We start from the raw sequence: 16,299 nt of genomic DNA, 5'->3' as shown, positions 1-16,299 counted from the left end.
TGTCACCATTATCTATATCCCACGTGAAACTCCAAATTCTCTCTGTCATCCAAACGGGTGAGATCCTACAAACAAAACTGGCACAGCTTTTCCCCACCCCGCCCAAATCTTCCCTCCCCACTCCATATCTGAGAGAAGAGTGACTTTAACAAGCCGTGCACAGGGACTCCCAGGACACGTGTCCATGGCCTCATCTAAGCACAAGGCAGGTGGAAGATCCTTTGGGAAAGGTGACTGGACTTAAAGACGATTTGTCAGACACGTTGGTGAAGCTGCCATCCACGGAGGGGCCTCATTACTAGAAAGGAGAGATCCAAGCAGCAAGAACTTTGGAAATGTTGTCACTCAACGCCAAGGTCCAAAAGAAAATGGGATAAGTCAGCGAGGCAGATCTGGCTCTGCCCATGGATTCGATCTGGGGAAGGGTTCTTTGTTCTCTGATTTCAAAAACTTTGGAGGCATCTTTAACTGACGTAAGAGAGAGGCAAGACCAGCAGGGTTGTTCTGTTTTGTTTTGGTTTTTCAAAGCTTTATACACACCTGTGTGGGCTTTAATTTCAAACACCCCCTCATAAAAAAAAAAAAAAGATCACGGAAAGGAATAACTTGCTCCCTCCTGCTATAATGTCCTTGATGTGTCGGGGCAATGGGGTGTGAAGGATGACAGAGGCCTAGGTGGGGAGCTGAATGGACCCCTCTTTGGGTGCAGCCTCTTCTGTTGAGAAAGAGACATGCCAGCTCTCCCCCTGGTCACCTGAGATCCACAGGAGGCAAGAGGACATCTCTGCCGGCTAAGCATCTCAGCCACTCATGGTCACATCCCCCCAAAAGCACCATTTCCGTACTAGATAGATGTCACCAAAGTGACTTCTTGTCCCTCTTATCGGCCTATTCGAGGCTTGGCTTCTTGGCCTCAGTCGCGGCACCAACTCATCCCAAGGACTCCTCCCTCCCATTGCCCAAAGCCAGCAGCGCAGAGCACCACCAGCCATTCCCTCGCAGTGGCAACTTTGAGAATCTGAAATCCTGTTCTCTGCCTTTTCTCCGCTCCCTTCATGCTGCCATGAATTTCTGTCTTCTTAATCATCTTGTGATCGTCCCTCCATCATGCTTTAAAGTGTAATATTTATGATTTTTTTAAAAAGAAATTTATTACTTGTGGCAAAGGTCTTTTTAGACCAGTTATTTAAAGAAACAATAAATGGAAAATCATTGGAAATTCATTTCACATTTATCATCTGAAACTAAACCAAAGGACATTATATGTGTGTAAATCACACAGAAATATATATATACATATGTAGACTATATACACGTGTGTATATGTGTATATATATACACTTGTACAAATGTATATACACACATATACCCCACATGCGTGTATGTGTACTTCTTAAAGAAACAGATACTATATTCATCTCTAAAAGAATATTCAGAGACCATCAAGATGATTCTGGCTAAAGAAAAAGGCCGGCGGGAATTCAGGTCAAGTGTCCATCTACCCATCCCCATTGCATCACCTGTGTAATTTCACAGCTTTCTGTATTAACATTAAATGTCTTATATAGCAGCAAAACTATAAAGTAGTTGTCCATATTTTCACGGTTGTGGTATAATTTATAAAATTAGAAAGTCAATTATCAGCTTCTCAATAGAAATGGCAAGTTTTGATATAAGTATATGCTATATAAATATATATTTAGTGCTATATATACATATTTGGTCTCTTTTTTGCATCAGGATTGACACTAATCTAGCTAGTACTGTTTTTATAGTATCCTTGATCCTAATGCAAGAGACATTTCTAGTCATTTATTTTAAAAAAAAGAGAGAGAGAGAGAGAATAAGTGAATAATACTGGATCAGGTTAACTTGTTATGCCCTGTGCCAAATTTTATAAGTAAATTTAAAAGGACATGCTGTAAATCAGGAGACTCAACAATAAAACATTGCCTTCCAGAAATTATGTGCAATATCTTCCATCCATTCTAGGGGCATGGAAAGAAAAGTCACTGTAGAGAAATTTTAAAAGTCTACCTGAGTAAATTTGCGTAAAAAATACATAATTAATGTGTAAATCACACATAAGTTAGAGTCAAGGGCAGCATGTTTCAAATTCAGGTTGTGCCCACTAGTGTGTTATAAATTCAATTCAAGAAGTCAATACCAGAGCTTTTCTTTTTGTTGGTCTTTTTTATCTTAACTTTTTTTTTTTTTTAATTTGGAAGGTAGATTTACAGAGAGAGAGATCCATTCGATGATTCACTCCCCAAGTGGCCGCAATGGCCTGAGCTGAACCGTTCCAAAGCCAGGAGCCAAGAGTCATTTCTGGGATCCAACGCAGGTACAGGAGCTCAAGGTTTGGGCCATCCTCTACTGCTTTCCCTGGCCATAAGCAGTGGAGCAGCTGGGATGCCCAGTGGGATGCCAGCATTGCAAAGGGAAGGATTAGCCTGCTACATCCTGCCACCCCTGCCTGAGAGCTTGTGGTTTTTACAGTAACTCCTGCCTAACTACTCGCTCTCTGAGTGTAGATTCTGGCTCACAGTGGGAAATGCATTTCTCAGTGCGGGTGACAAGCAAGAATCTTTTAGAAAAAGTACTTCAGGATGTGTTCATCAGGGTAGACCAATTTATACTACCAGAGCAAACATCTCAAATTTTCAATCATTTAACATAATGAAGGTTGCTGTATCATTGCTACAAGTTCCAGTTGGGGCACAAGAGACTCCCCGAGGCCACAGAAGTGAAGCCTTGGGAACCTCCCTCCACTTTTTTTCCATCATTTTCTTTCTTTATTTTTATGCATTTGAAAGACCAGAGGCAGACAGAGATCTTCCACCTGCAGACTTGCTACCTAAATGCCCATAACAGCAAGGACTAGACCAGGCTTAACCTCAGCACGAAACCCAGTCCAGTTCTCCCACAGAAGTGGCAGGGACCCAAGTATTTGAGCCATCTCCCACTGCTCCCCATGGGTTGAGATGGGGTTTGAACTAAGGGTGCTCTAACATGTGATACAGATCTTAGTCATTAAACCAAATGCTTACCCTGCCACATGGCTTTTTGGTAGGTCACCACCAGTTATGTGCTGGAAAAACTTTAGGATGAACTTGATTCTAACGGTGGCTCAAAAATCCTTTCTGCTAACACATGCTTCAAGTCAAGGAGAGAACAAAATTGAATGGTCGCCCACAAAGGTGGCAGAAAGACAGAGATACCAGTTTACAAATGTCTTCTGATACCCAAGCTGGATTTGGTAGCCGACTTTGTGGCTGCATCTCCAATACCCAGGATTCAGCAAACTGCAGCCCAAGAACCCCTATAATTCCTGTGTTTGTCAACATGATTTTGCTGGAAACAGCCATGCGTAACGGCTTTTGTGTCACTCATGGTGGCATTCACGCTGTCACAGCAGAGCTGAGTGGCGACACAAGTGACTGCATAGTCTGAAGTCTGGCCCTTTCTGGAGAAAGTTGGTCAGCCTTCACTCTGCATCGCTATGGCCCTCCAAGGGTCACCTGTGAACTGTTAACATACAAGTCAAAGGCTGCACAGCCCTGTCTGTAGCTGTGAGGTGGGGACGAAGGGACACCCTCCAGCTATGGTCATGCCAGGCCCTGTGTGCAGCAGGCTAGGGTTGCCAGAACAGCAATGGCCAGGGCAACCATCAACAGAAGGCATGAGGTGACAGAGAAAAAAAATCTCCACTTCCTCGCCTCCCACCAGGGATATGTGGTGAAAGCCCCCTTGCCAGTCTCTTTAAGGATCATTAATGGGATGGAGTCTAAGCTGCCCCTCCTTTCCCTGTCTCATGTCCATCCCTTCCTTCCTCAGGAGATATAGACCAGAATAGAGAGTCTTTAACAAGCAGAATTTACTAGAAAATACCATACAAGAAAGAGAAAGCCTCATTACTTAGTTAATTCAAAAAGACCAAAGAGAACTCATAAACTGTATCTGAAGTTGTCTAACATAGGGGAGGCAGTGGCTCAGAGCTGCAGGGAAATGAAAGTTGCACCCTTCTCCCAGGGCAGGATCCTAAGGCCATCCAGCCCTGCATGGGGCCTGCTGTCGTGTCTCACCCACAGTCCCCAGGAGATGGAGTCTGAGCACCTGTATCAGGACCTGAAAGGTGGCAAGCGACAGCCGTGCAGGACCAAGCCAAGGACACGCCACGCTGGTGGAGGTCCAGAGGCCCCAGATGTCAAAAAAAGCAAAGAAAGCATCTCACAGCTGGTCCCCCTCAAGACTTTGTGGTCTCACACTTGAACCTGATAAGACAACTTGAAGAGGGCTGACGCAGTGTCTCAACTGGCTAAGCCTGTGCTTGCAAGTGTCAGTATCCCACATGGGTGCCAGTACCCATGTGGGAGACCTGAAAGAGGCTCCTGGCTTTATCAGCTCATATCCGGTCACTGGGGTTTTTTAGGGAGTGAACCAGAAATGGAAGATCTTTCTCTGTATCTCCTTATCTCTATAAGCCTTCCTTTCCAATAAAAATTAAAAAATTAAAAAGGGGTGGGAGTGGAAATGAGGGTACAGGACTCAGGCTCGGGTCTCCAAAGAGCAGGAGGCCCCATCTAGCCAGGGAGTTTCTCTGAGCAGGTCCCAACAAGAATGCCTTCTCCAAAGCTGGTGGAACTGGGAGCAAGAGCCAGCTATGGTCAGAAGGGCATTGCTGAGGGGAAGCAGCTGCCAGTCAATTCAGGCTGCTGTTCCAGCAGGCCCTAGGCTGACATGGACAGGAATCGAAATACATGAAAAGGGAGTGGCCCCGGCTCCCTTGGCCCTGCAGCCTCTTACTCCTCCTCTCCCCAGTGACAGATCCCCACCCCACCCCCACAGAAGTGCACTCCAAGGGCCAGCATCCCTGAGCAGAGAAGAGCCAGTTTGGAGCAAGAGACAGAAGTGTTCACGGGCAACTTGAGCTTCCTGCCATCACTGTCCTAACGCCCCACCTGCATCCAGGCCAAGTTCATAGGTTGCTGTGGAGAACTCCCAACTTGATACAAACATCAAGTTCTGTTTTGCTGTGGAAACTCCATCATTAGCAGTTCTCTTGCAGAGGTGCAGGCTGGGGGTTCCTTTGGAGTTGCAAGTGACAAAAATCCACTCTACTGAGTGAACAGATATGGGTTAAGTACATTGGGAGTGGTCCCAAAAACTGCAAATACACCCACAGCAGCCCAGAGTGTGGAACAAGCCCAGGGACCTAGACACACAGCAATGACCTCATCCATGATAACCTCATCAGAACACATCCACCCAGGGGTTAGAGCCAGCATCTTCAGTCTCGTGTCATTGAACTCAGATTTCAAGTTTCAGTGAGAGGGGATGTGATGAGTCATGTGTGGCCTGAGGCTAGAGGAAAGTGGGATAGCCAACTGCTGTCTCATGGGATTTGACGAGGCATGGCACAAACAGCTGCTCAGCACAGATTCAGCGTGAGTGCCTGAGAAATGGGAGGAGTCTCCACGCAGGCACAGGCGGCAGGTGTCATCACATGTGTTAGGCTGGATGCTCCCAGAGGCCAAGCCTGACCCAGGAAGTGCTCAGCAAGAGGTTTGTTTGAAAGGAAAGGAAGCCAGGAAAGCTAGGCAGTTGACACGGGGCACATCAGGAAGAGGCTTTCCTGATGGGACCAAAACCCACTGGGAACCTCCAATCTAAGCACCAGGAAGGGCCCAAGTATGGACCATAGGCAACTCATGGCAGAGTCAGGTAGCTGCTGGGAGAAGCCTTGGGGTGCAGGCACGAAGTAGGCACCGAGTAGCGTGTCCCAGGAGGGAGGTGTGACACAGCTTCTTTATAGAGAAAACATCCTGCGGCCAGGCCAGAAGGGAGGCTGCGTCACTGAAGGGACTTCTAACACCTGCCACTCTGGCTTTGAGGAGACCTGCTCAGAGACCCCAAGTTAACTGACAAGGAGACCTCAAGGCAGGGAATAGCTGGAAAATACACCCCTCTGCCACTCGTGGGAGAGCAGGAGGAGGTGGGAAGCATGGAGACCAAGCGGGGGGTGGGGTGGGCAGAGGGGGCAACATCCCTGAGACACCAAGACTGTGGGAGACCAAATAGCCACTGGGACCAGCCCCACTATTACACCCCAGGCCCAACCGCAGGAAGAGCCTACCAGCAAATGGGGTTCCCCAGCTCCTGCCCACCAGAACTGAGCTTCCGCCCATGGACCCTCTCTGTTCCCTTTTTCCCTTTATTTCTCCTCCTGGCACAGGCCAAGTTCCATATGCAGCTTGGCCAGGAATGCTTGCTCCCCAGGTCTTCACACAGTGACCCCCTGTTGTCATCACACGCTCCAGGGAGTCTCCCCTGGACCACCCAGGCCCCAGTAGGCCCTAGTCACGCCAGCGTGTGACCCATGCGATTTCCCACCAGCGTATCTCCCACAGAGGCTAAGCAGTGTCTTGGCTGCTTGCTTCATGGTATGTCCTGCCTCCCCCAGCAGAATGTTCCATCTGTCTTATTCTCTGCTGCCCAGCACAGAACGGGCTCTCTTGATTAATGGAATCAAATATTTTAAATTTCATTTTTAAAATTTCACATTTAAATATTTCATTCCAAAACAATACTTTCTGCCTTTTAAAATACAAATGTTGACTATACACATGACCAAAATAAATTGAATGAACTTCATGGTGGGTAAGCCAGTGTTTGCAGCGGCTGCTACTGCTGCCTACCACACACACACAGGGCCGAGTACCCAGCACAGCCTGGTTCCAACACACAGCTCCTGGCTTACACATACTTCAAGCCCCTGCAATGGAGTGTGTTCTCCAGGCGTCTTCCAGAAAGAACCACAGAAGCCTATTTCTTTCTTGAAATTAAGACTTCAGATGAACTTGGAACAACAAGGTTTAAAGCTTTAAACAGAATGGAACGGTGACTCCAGTTATGCTCCTGTCATTCATTACCAAGACATAACAAAGGGTTAATGGCGTGGCTGTTGGTTTTTCTTTGATAACATGCACCTGCCAGATGCTTTGCAGGGGCTGAGTGATCCACTTAAGCACATTGCGTCAAAGCCCTTAACTGTGTATTTGAGACAATCCACATAGGGAGAAATTGTCTTAATTAGTATAAATGGAGTTACTTTTGGACAGCTAGTAGAAAAAAAATTAGATGCTTAAGTGCACCTGCAGTTTTGGTGAAGACCGGGTGGGAGTAATTTCTGGCTTTTTGGGTGTGGCATGGTCACATTCCCCTAGGATAGGGATAGACCCCAGTCATTCAGACCCTCAATAAATCTGGGAAAACCTCCCTTTACCAGCCTAGTAGTCAGGTGGCACACAGCGCATGCTCCACCTGCGGGACTCCGTCACTGACTTCTGAGCAAGAAACTAACGTAGCGACGTGCCTGTGCCCTGGCTCCATGCTCTTGGCCCTCCTTGCTGCTGTGTTCTTCCGCGTCTGACCTCTGAGAGAGTCCAAGCCTGCTGAAATTCTGGTCACACCTTCAGGTGGGAGGCACAAGCATGGCCCACCCATTTCCTAACTGGTTAAGAGACCACCAATGCGGAACCTCTTAGCTGTTGGTTCCTGCCCAACAAAGAGAGATCAGAGAAGGTTTAAAACCCCAGACCCTTTCAAAGACCCCTTCAATGTCTCTCTCTCCTTTCCAGAGGCACCGCACCTCCAGGCTTTCTTGGCTTTCTCTCAGGAGGTGTTTCCCCCTCCCTGTTTCCCTGCCCACCTGGTCCCTTCACAAATTCTCTGTAACCGGTTCCTGGCTTTTCATTTCTGTATTAAGTGGAGGAAAGAACCCACCAAATTTGTCTGGTAACAACCTCCAAACAGCAACACCCTTGCATCTGGGCCTGTGAGTCAACACACTTAGAGCGCCCCCACTGCCCCCTCCACCAGCAGCAGCAACAGCTCCTCGGTGGAATTCAGGCCTAGGGATTGTGAGTGGGGTCTCTCTCACAAACAGGTGCCAACGAAAACTTCCTGTGTTCAAACACTTGTTTCGGCCTCAGCTTCTGAAGGAACCCACACTAAACCCTACACTTGTAGCCGCCTTATCTCTAACGGAAGAATCACTCGCGCCAGCACACCTGTTTTTTTAAGAGGGGAGGATGAAGTACCAGGATCACCAATCCCTAAGCATGTTGCTGTGTGGAATCCAGATCCCGCCTAAGTATCTAAGCAACTGCCTGCGGGCTGAGCCCAGGGCCGAGGGGGCTTCTTCGCCAAGCAAGGTTGGCTGCAGGGGCCGCTGAACTGAGCATCCAGAGCTTACCCGCCTACAACCCCAAGGCGGCTATTGACCAGGCAAGGGAGGTGCAAGCAAAGAAAACGCTTTAATGGCAAGGCCAGAGGGGTTAATGTTGATGTCACCATGTCACGCAAGTGGGCACCCTTACTCTTGTAGCACATGTCCTAAACTACCAAAGCCCAGGCAGGAAGCTGCATGCCCCACCCAGGGAGCCCGGCTGGGTTAAGATCCCTTCTCCCCAGGCTTCATCTTGTTGGCCTTCGTCTTCCCAACCACGGTCTCCACGATCACGGCCGTCTCCTCGTAGGTCTCGATGCTCTCCGTGCAAATCTTCTCAATGGATTCTACCACTTCCACCTTCTTGTACGCCAGAGCCCTGGGGCAGCCTTTGTCCGGCAGGCTGCCACCCCTCGTCCCCTGCCCATGCCCACGCCCTGGTGATGCATCCCGACCTGGCCCGGGCTTCTCAGCCTGCGGGGCAGCTGGCCCCCCTGGCCCAGCGCACGGTCTCTTGGGCTCCTTGTCTTCCTCCTTTTGGCTGTCTTCTTTCTCCCCGGGACCCTTGGGGTCTTGGCTAATTCCCTCGCTCTCCTTGTCTGTGGACTTCTGGCTGCTCAGGGATCCCCCTTCTCCCTCCTGGGGCTCTTCCTGGCCGTTCTCCTGAGGGGGCTCGGGCTGTTCAGGAGAGGGTTCCCCATGGTCATCGAGAGGCTTGGCATCATCTACGATGGAGACCACCACCCCACCCTTGGCTGGGATGGAGGAGGGGCAGAAGCCGGGGTCCACGTGACTGGCATCGCCAGTGACCAGCACGTGCCGCCCCTTGGTGAAGAGGTCGGCAGGGGGCTCAGGCTCCTGGGGACTATGCGCTTGCTCCTTGAACATCTTGCAGAGTTTCCCAAAGGCTTTGCTTATCTGGCCCCCATCCGGCACATCCTCTGGGATCACTTCCTGCCTTGGTCGACTTGCCACCCCAGCCCCTAGCTCAGGTCTAGGCTCCTCCTTGTCTGTAAGTGCCCCCTGCACCACCATGGTGTTTTCCGGGTCTTTGGGGGGCACATCCTCCTGGGGTCTGTCACCTTTATCTTGGGCCAGGATCTCCTTTCTCCTCGGAACACTCTTGGGGAGGCCTTTTTGTCTGGGTTTAGCCGTTGTTATATCCTGCACAGCCCTGGTAAGGTCTAAAATACACAAATACACAGAGAAACAGAGGCAGTAAGTCAATGATACGGAGGTGACATCAAAACAAGGGGGGGGATGGAATAAAAAGATAAGGCATTGGGGCAGCAGCTAAGACATTGCTCAGGGTCCCTTGTTCCCCTATCAGAGGTCCTGGGTCCCTCTGGATCCCAACTTTCTAACCAGGTACACCCTAAGAAGCAGCAGCTGGGTCCCTGCCACACCCATAGGAGACAGACTGAGCTCGCGAGCCCTGACTTTGGCCTGGTCTGGGCCAGCCCTGGCTGTTGCAAGCATTTGGAAAGTTTCTTTGCTCTCCATTCTCCCTTCTCCCAATCTTTTTCTGCTGATGTGCCTACGAAAACAACAGATTGTGGCCCAAGGGCTCAGACTCCTGCAGCCATGTAGGAGACCAGGATGGGGTTCCTGGTTCCCAGCTTTGCTGTTGGTGGCCATTGAGAAGTGAGCAAGTAAGTAGGTTTTCTCCCTGTCCCTTCCTCTCTCCTTGTCACCCTGCCTTTTGGATGAAAGGAAGGACAGGTGCATGAATGTATAGGTGGGAGTAGATGGATCACACATACACACAAGTTTGTGGAAATGATAAAATGAAATATAAATGCATGGCGAACCCAGTTACATAACCTAGTGGCTAAATCTTCGCCTTACATGCGCTGGGATCCCATGTGGGCACCAGTTCATATTCCCTACTCTACTTCCCTTGTAACTCCATCCTTGTGGCCTGGGAAAGCAGCAGAGAATGGCCCAAAGCCCTGGGACCCTATACCCACATGGGAGACCCAGAAGAAGCTCCTGGCTCCTAGCTTTGGATCAGCTCAGCTCTGGCCATTGCAGCCACTTGGGAGTGAGCCAGAGGTTGAAAGATCTTTCCGTCTCTTGTCCTCTCTGTCAATCTGCCTTTCCAGTAAAAAAGCAAATAAATATTTTTCAAAAGATGCTGGGGTCCATGCAGTGGATGTGGGGGACACGAAGGTGTGAAGAGTATTGTTCCATTGCAGGCAGGGTTGCAAGAAATTTCCCGCTGCATGGCAGGGCCTGGCAGATGTCTCTATAACCACCTGAACGCAGCTCCACCTTCCTTCGCAGGGACATCGGACCCTGCGGAAGAATTCTAATCCATTCAGGCATTGTTTGTTGCAGTGGAGTTGGTTTTTTACTATCAGTGTGACTTGGAGGTTAATGTAGCTAATAACGTCTTGCAAAAGGGCCTTTTATTATTCCTGCTGTCTTGTCTGTCCACATGGACCTTATGCTAATCAAGGGATCTATGTTTAGGGTTTCATGCTTTCCTTGATCTTTAGGTTCTACTTTTCCTTGTGATGCATTTCCTCCCTTAACTGATCCAAGATTAAGTTGTAGAATGAGGATTATAGTAGGAATGTGTTACTGATTGATGTGCACCATCTATTGAGAACTTCTACTGAGAGCTTTAAAGTGAAACAAAGGGCAGAATTATTCTTGGAAACACCCACGTGACCCCCAGCGTGAAAAGTCTGTGCCAGGGCCCGGCGGCGTAGCCTAGAGGCTAAAGTCCTCGCCTTGAAAGCCCCGGGATCCCATATGGGCGTCGGTTCTAATCCCGGCAGCTCCACTTCCCATCCAGCTCCCTGCTTGTGGCCTGGGAAAGCAGTCGAGGACGGCCCAAAGATTTAGGACCCTGCACCCGTGTGGGAGACCCGGAAGAGGTTCCTGGTTCCTGGCTTTGGATCGGCGCAGCACCGACCATTGTGCTCACTTGGGGAGTGAATCATGGAATGGAAGATCTTCCTCTCTGTCTCTCCTCTCTGTGTATCTGACTTTGTAATAAAAATAAATAAATCTTTAAAAAAAAAAAGAAGTCTGTGCCAGAGCTCGTGAGGGTTTCTGTATAAAGGGGGCAGCTTTCTTGCATTTGTCCATTATGATCATGAGATTGTAGTGGTCCATTTATTTCCTTTTCTACGCCTACTCCACGCACCCTTCTCGAGTTCCGAACTCGGATGGAGCTGGATTCCGGCAAAAAGACTGCATGGAGATCAAAATATTTTTGCACCAAAATAGACTTCTTTCCATTTCTTCCTTAACATTGTGAGACACCCTCCTCGAAATCAATATTTACTTCAAGCCAAATGAAGAAACAAGAAGTGAGTCTGTGTTATAATTTCCCTCAGTGCGCCCCCTACCCAGGGAGGGAGTACCCGAGGGGTCTACATCCCCCAGTTCACAATGTTCTCCTTTATGTGTGCTTTGACTCGGGTATTTAGCATCCAAGGGCATGTGCTGAAGAGCAAAAGGAGAAAACCCCCTCACATAAGAACATTCCAGTCGAATTGCATTTCCAGTCGACCTGGAAGGGAACATGAACGACCAAGTCAGGAAGAAGAAGGGGGACAAGGTGGGGACGGAGTGGGAGAAGGGAAGGGGAGAAGAGAGAGGGAAGGTTGAAGGCAGGGAGGAAGGGAAGAGGGAAGGAGGGTTGGAGGAGAAGGAAGAAGGAAGGGAGGGAGGAGCATACAGAGGGCAGGGCTGGGGACTGTTACCTTTCCCACCAGAACCCAGGCTGAGAGAGGGTCCCTGGCTAGGTGTGAACAGGGCCATAGGAGTCTCTATGAAGGCGGAGCTCAACCTGGCAGGAAGAACCAGAAAGAAAATGACACCATTGGAATTCCTCAAGTCAATTAAATGGCTAGGAACAAGAGATACTCTAACGTGGAACAAAAGCGAACACAGCTTCCTCCAGATCCAACTGCTTGGTAAATGGCATGTGATTTTTCAAGAATCGTTTTCTTTATTTGAGAAGCAGAGAAAAGGGTACAGCTCCCACCTGCTGCTTCATCCCCTACATGCCCACCACAGCCAGCGCTGGACCAGGGAAGGGAAGCTGGGAGCCCAGAACTCTGAACAGCAACCCAGCAATCTGAGCTTCCCAGGGTCAGACCAGCACTGGAAGTTAGCTGCAGTCAAGGGCTGCAGCTGGAAACTGAAGCCAGGCCCTACAACAGGGTGGCAGATAGTCTTCCAGCATCCAAGCTACAATGCTCAACATCCATGCCAGGGGAACTTTTGAGAGACTTCTCAGTGGTCAAGACTGGCCTGGCAAGCGTTCAGTAATTCTGGTGCCCCAAGCCAAAGCCCACACCTACATACAATTTCTAGCAGATGTACACTTACATGCTGGAAAACAACATAAGGCTGGCCAATCCAGGCTGAAGGATTTAAGGCAAGCAGGGCAGCCACCAGCAGTATCTCTGCACCTGCAACCTCACCCTGAATACTCCAGGTCACCCCCCACCTGCTGGGACACTTGGGAACCCAGAAGCCTGGAGCGGGGAGGGGAGCAATCTTCCCAGATGCCTCTTTCTTACCAAACTTCCAGCATCCCCAGCCCTCCTCATCTCCCTCCGTCACTTTCTCCACGGCACCTGTCACACCTCACAGAAAACTCACTCATCAATCTGTCTCCCCCACTGACATTCAAGCTCCCCAAGGTCAGGGGGGAAGTTGTGTTTCTTTCCCAGCTCTCTGTGTCTGCACACCTGTTGCCTTCAATCTCAATGATGCGATGGTACCGCTCCAGCTCGTTCTTCAGCGTCTGCTGGGCGACGGCCAGCTGCCGGCAATCATAGGTTGACTTCTCGAGGTTGCGCTCCGTCTCTTCGATCTCCTTGCGCAGGGTTTCGATCTGCTCGTTGTACAGCTGAATCTCGTCCTCGTAGCACTCGTGGGCGTTCTTGATGGCTTGTTCCAGGGTGGAGGTCTGCGGGGCAGAGACATACTGCGCATGCGGAAACCCAGCCCGGACTCCCAGCCAGCGCTGGCCTTGGGCCTCAGCCAGCAAGAGACCGGCTGCAGGTCCCCTTGTGATTCTTAAGCCCAAGCAGAATGGAGACCCTGAACGCCCACATCGCTGTCCAAGTATCCACCTGGCTCTGGGATCGACCTGCTCTCCAAAGCAGTTTACAGGTGACATGCCCAGAAAATCAAGAGAAAACAACCCTTCATGGGTTTATGCATGGAATTCACACAAATTACATCATTCTTCCTATTTTAATGATTTAGCAGAGATCTGATAGACAGTAGAGAAAGAGAGGGAGCGAGAGAGAGAAAAGAAGGGAGGGAGGGAGGGAGGGAGGAAGAACTGACCAAGGACACTTCAAAAGATCCATGGAAAATGCAATTCAGATCCATCTAAGGGCAGCCCAGTAACATAACAGCCTGTTTCCACCTGTTGACACTGGACTCTTGTGAGAGTCTTACCCCAAATGCACAACCTCAACCCAAACCTCAGAAAGCAGCAAGAGGGGTGAGCTCCCAAATAACTGGCCTGGAATCTTCCAGAAAAGCAGTTGGATCATGAAAGGAGAAACTCAGAGGGTGGTCCCGATGGGGACACTTACAGCGCCAGCTGGATCCTGGACAAGGACAAAGCTTAGGGGGGGGTGGTCAGAAGGACAGTCCCTAATCATCAATGACAGCAGGGCATGCTGGAAAACTACCCCCCAAAACCCCTGCCCCGCAGCCTCCAGCCTGTGAGCACCAGGATGCTCATGTCCGGGTAAGTCAGCTGCAGCACGCAGGGACGGGAAAGCCCTGGGTTATTTTTGCTAACTTCTCAGAAATCTAAAATGATTTCAAAAGAAACTAAACCAGTGCCCTTTCAGCTTCAGCTGCTCTCATCAAGTTTCTGTTCCTCCCAAGGGAGAAAAAAAAAAAAACACAAAGTCAATCACCTGCAATGTCACAGAGCGTGCCCGTGTTCAGGAAATGCTCCCGAGAAACAGGGAGTGTTTCAGAACTCCATGAAGGCACAGTGCCTGGAACCCAAGAAGGGCTCAGTGTTGGAGCTGGGAGTGGAGTGTTCCCATGGCTCATGAGACCATGCCCCTACTTTCCCCTATGTTTGAAATGTTCCATCATAAAGAATAAAAGAAAAACCGTGTCTGGGGAGACTGTTGTTGCTATTTGCTTCCAGGTTCTCATCAAACTACAGGGTTCAAACTTGGGACTGAGCTCCCATCTGGGGCAACTGGTCAACCTCACACCCACACAGAGGAGAGACTGTTAATAGTCCCACTTGACAGATGAAGAAACTGAGTCATTCGGGTGAAACAGCTGATGAATACCACAACAGGAGCCAAGCCAAGCCTCACTGGGGTGTCAGATGTTCCCAAAACTACAGGCTTCCCTGCTTCTCGGCCTCCTCCCCATGGCTGTGGACACAGGAGCAGATACACACGTTCTGTCACTTGTTCATCTCCCACTGCCCCACAGCAACAGGCAAGCCCCAGCGGCTGCTCCCCCTACAGGCCCAGACAGCCGGGTGGATCCCCCATGTGGACCCCCTCCTGGCATGTTTCCACTCAGCAAACAAAGTGTGGAGAGCCGAGCATGGCCACACAGTGGGAGAAGACAACTAGGAAATCTCATCATGTGTGGCTGAGACAGGACAAGGAACCCCACCCAGAGGGGTGGCTCAGTTCCAGCCTCACCCTTCTGGCACCCCACACACCCAAGGTCGTTAAATTTTTTTTTTTTTAAGAAATTGGGGCATTTGGGGAAATCGAGCATCTAGCCTCACAGGGCTCCTGCCACCCACGTGGGAGACCTGGATTAAGTTCCCGGCTTCCAGCTTCGGTTCTGTTGCAGGCATTTGAGTAGGGAACCAGTGGATGCAAGCATGCTCTCTCTATTATCTCTCTTTCCCACAACTAAATTTTTAAAATAAAATTATATAAACTGGGTAGGTGCAGTGGATCAACAGTCTAATCCTCTGCCTTGCAGCACCAGCATTCCATATGGGTTCTGGTCCCAGATGCTCCACTTCCAACCCAGCTCCCTGCTTGTGGCCTGGGAAAGCAGTGGAAGATGACTCAAGTCCTTGGACCCCTGCACCCAAGTGGAAGACCCAGAAGAAGCTCCTGGCTTCAGATTAGCTCAGCTCCTGTCATTGTGGCCATTTGGAGAATGAACCAGCAGATGAAGGGTTTCTGTCTTTTCCTCTCTCTGTAAAATCTTCCTTTCAAATAAAAAATAAATACTTTTTTTTAACAAGGACGGTGTAAACAAGAAATCCAAGGATACTTCATTGTCTTACCAAATCGCACCACTAGATGGTGCACGGTGCCTTTCAAGAGAACGATTTTTGTCACTAAGGAGTTCACAGAGAACAGCTGTAGTCCCCTGTCCTATCTGTTAGGAGCGCCATCTCCAGGGGTGCTAGATGGCTGTGTGGCGTTTACTTGAAAGAGAGGTCCCCCCATCTCAGACACTGACAGCTATAATTGCAGGTGCTGCTTGGCCAGTCTCATAGTAGGGGTCTCTCCAGACTGGACCTGCACAGAACCCCTCCACATACCCCCAAGGGCTTGGTTACAATAGCACTGTAGGCTCCGTTCCAGAGTTCCTGCTTCAGCTGGTCTGGGATGTGCCCATGAACTTGCCTTCGTGCATTTCCAACAAGTCCCAGATGAGGTCAGAATGGCCGGCGAGAGAGGAAGAACTGTTGGCACCAAGGGCCACAATCCTTGGCGCTCGTTAGCAAGGAAAGCTGCAACCACAGGCTCAGCGGTTCTGCCAAGCCTGCCAAGATGGCATTGCCTGAAGAGAGACGGGGCCTGGGAATGTGAGCTGCATGAGGATACACTTCTAACCGGAAGCAGACCACTCCCTGCAGCTGTCCCTTCCACATTTATAACCTAGATCCAAAAATGTTACCAAGAGGAAGCACAGGATAAAAATTTCCACATGGGTCTGGTTTTGATACTAAGTATCACCCGGGCAAGACACAGCAAGGTAGCCATCACCTTCCGGGGAGGAGTGTAACTTTTGGGAGCCAAGAGGGGCTGGGAACTCACATGACCCCTGTTCTCCACTGCCTTCACCCTGCAGAT

The 16,299-nt window shown here is 49.7% G+C and overlaps 1 protein-coding gene across 2 annotated transcripts in view; it reads right to left on the bottom strand.

The window, feature by feature from the left end:
• Window positions 1-8,319: 8,319 nt before the first annotated feature.
• BFSP1 (beaded filament structural protein 1) overlaps window positions 8,320-16,299 on the bottom strand; it is a 37,548-nt gene continuing 29,568 nt past the window's right edge. Inside the window, exons 6-8 of one of the 2 annotated variants that reach the window (XM_004598171.2) lie at window positions 12,946-13,166; window positions 11,950-12,035; window positions 8,320-9,414 (exon numbers count right to left, since the gene is read on the bottom strand). In XM_004598171.2, the coding sequence (XP_004598228.2) occupies window positions 8,456-9,414; window positions 11,950-12,035; window positions 12,946-13,166 (1,266 nt within the window). In that variant the 3' untranslated portion in view covers window positions 8,320-8,455. The remainder of the gene's footprint in view (window positions 9,415-11,949; window positions 12,036-12,945; window positions 13,167-16,299) is intronic. The other variant, XM_058679538.1, reaches the window with a different exon arrangement.

Source organism: Ochotona princeps, chromosome 22 (assembly GCF_030435755.1).
Source record: "Ochotona princeps isolate mOchPri1 chromosome 22, mOchPri1.hap1, whole genome shotgun sequence".
Classification (NCBI taxonomy): Eukaryota; Metazoa; Chordata; class Mammalia; order Lagomorpha; family Ochotonidae; genus Ochotona; species Ochotona princeps.
The sequence above is the reverse complement of the archived record's forward strand: the minus strand, read 5'-3'. Positions and strand labels throughout refer to the sequence as shown.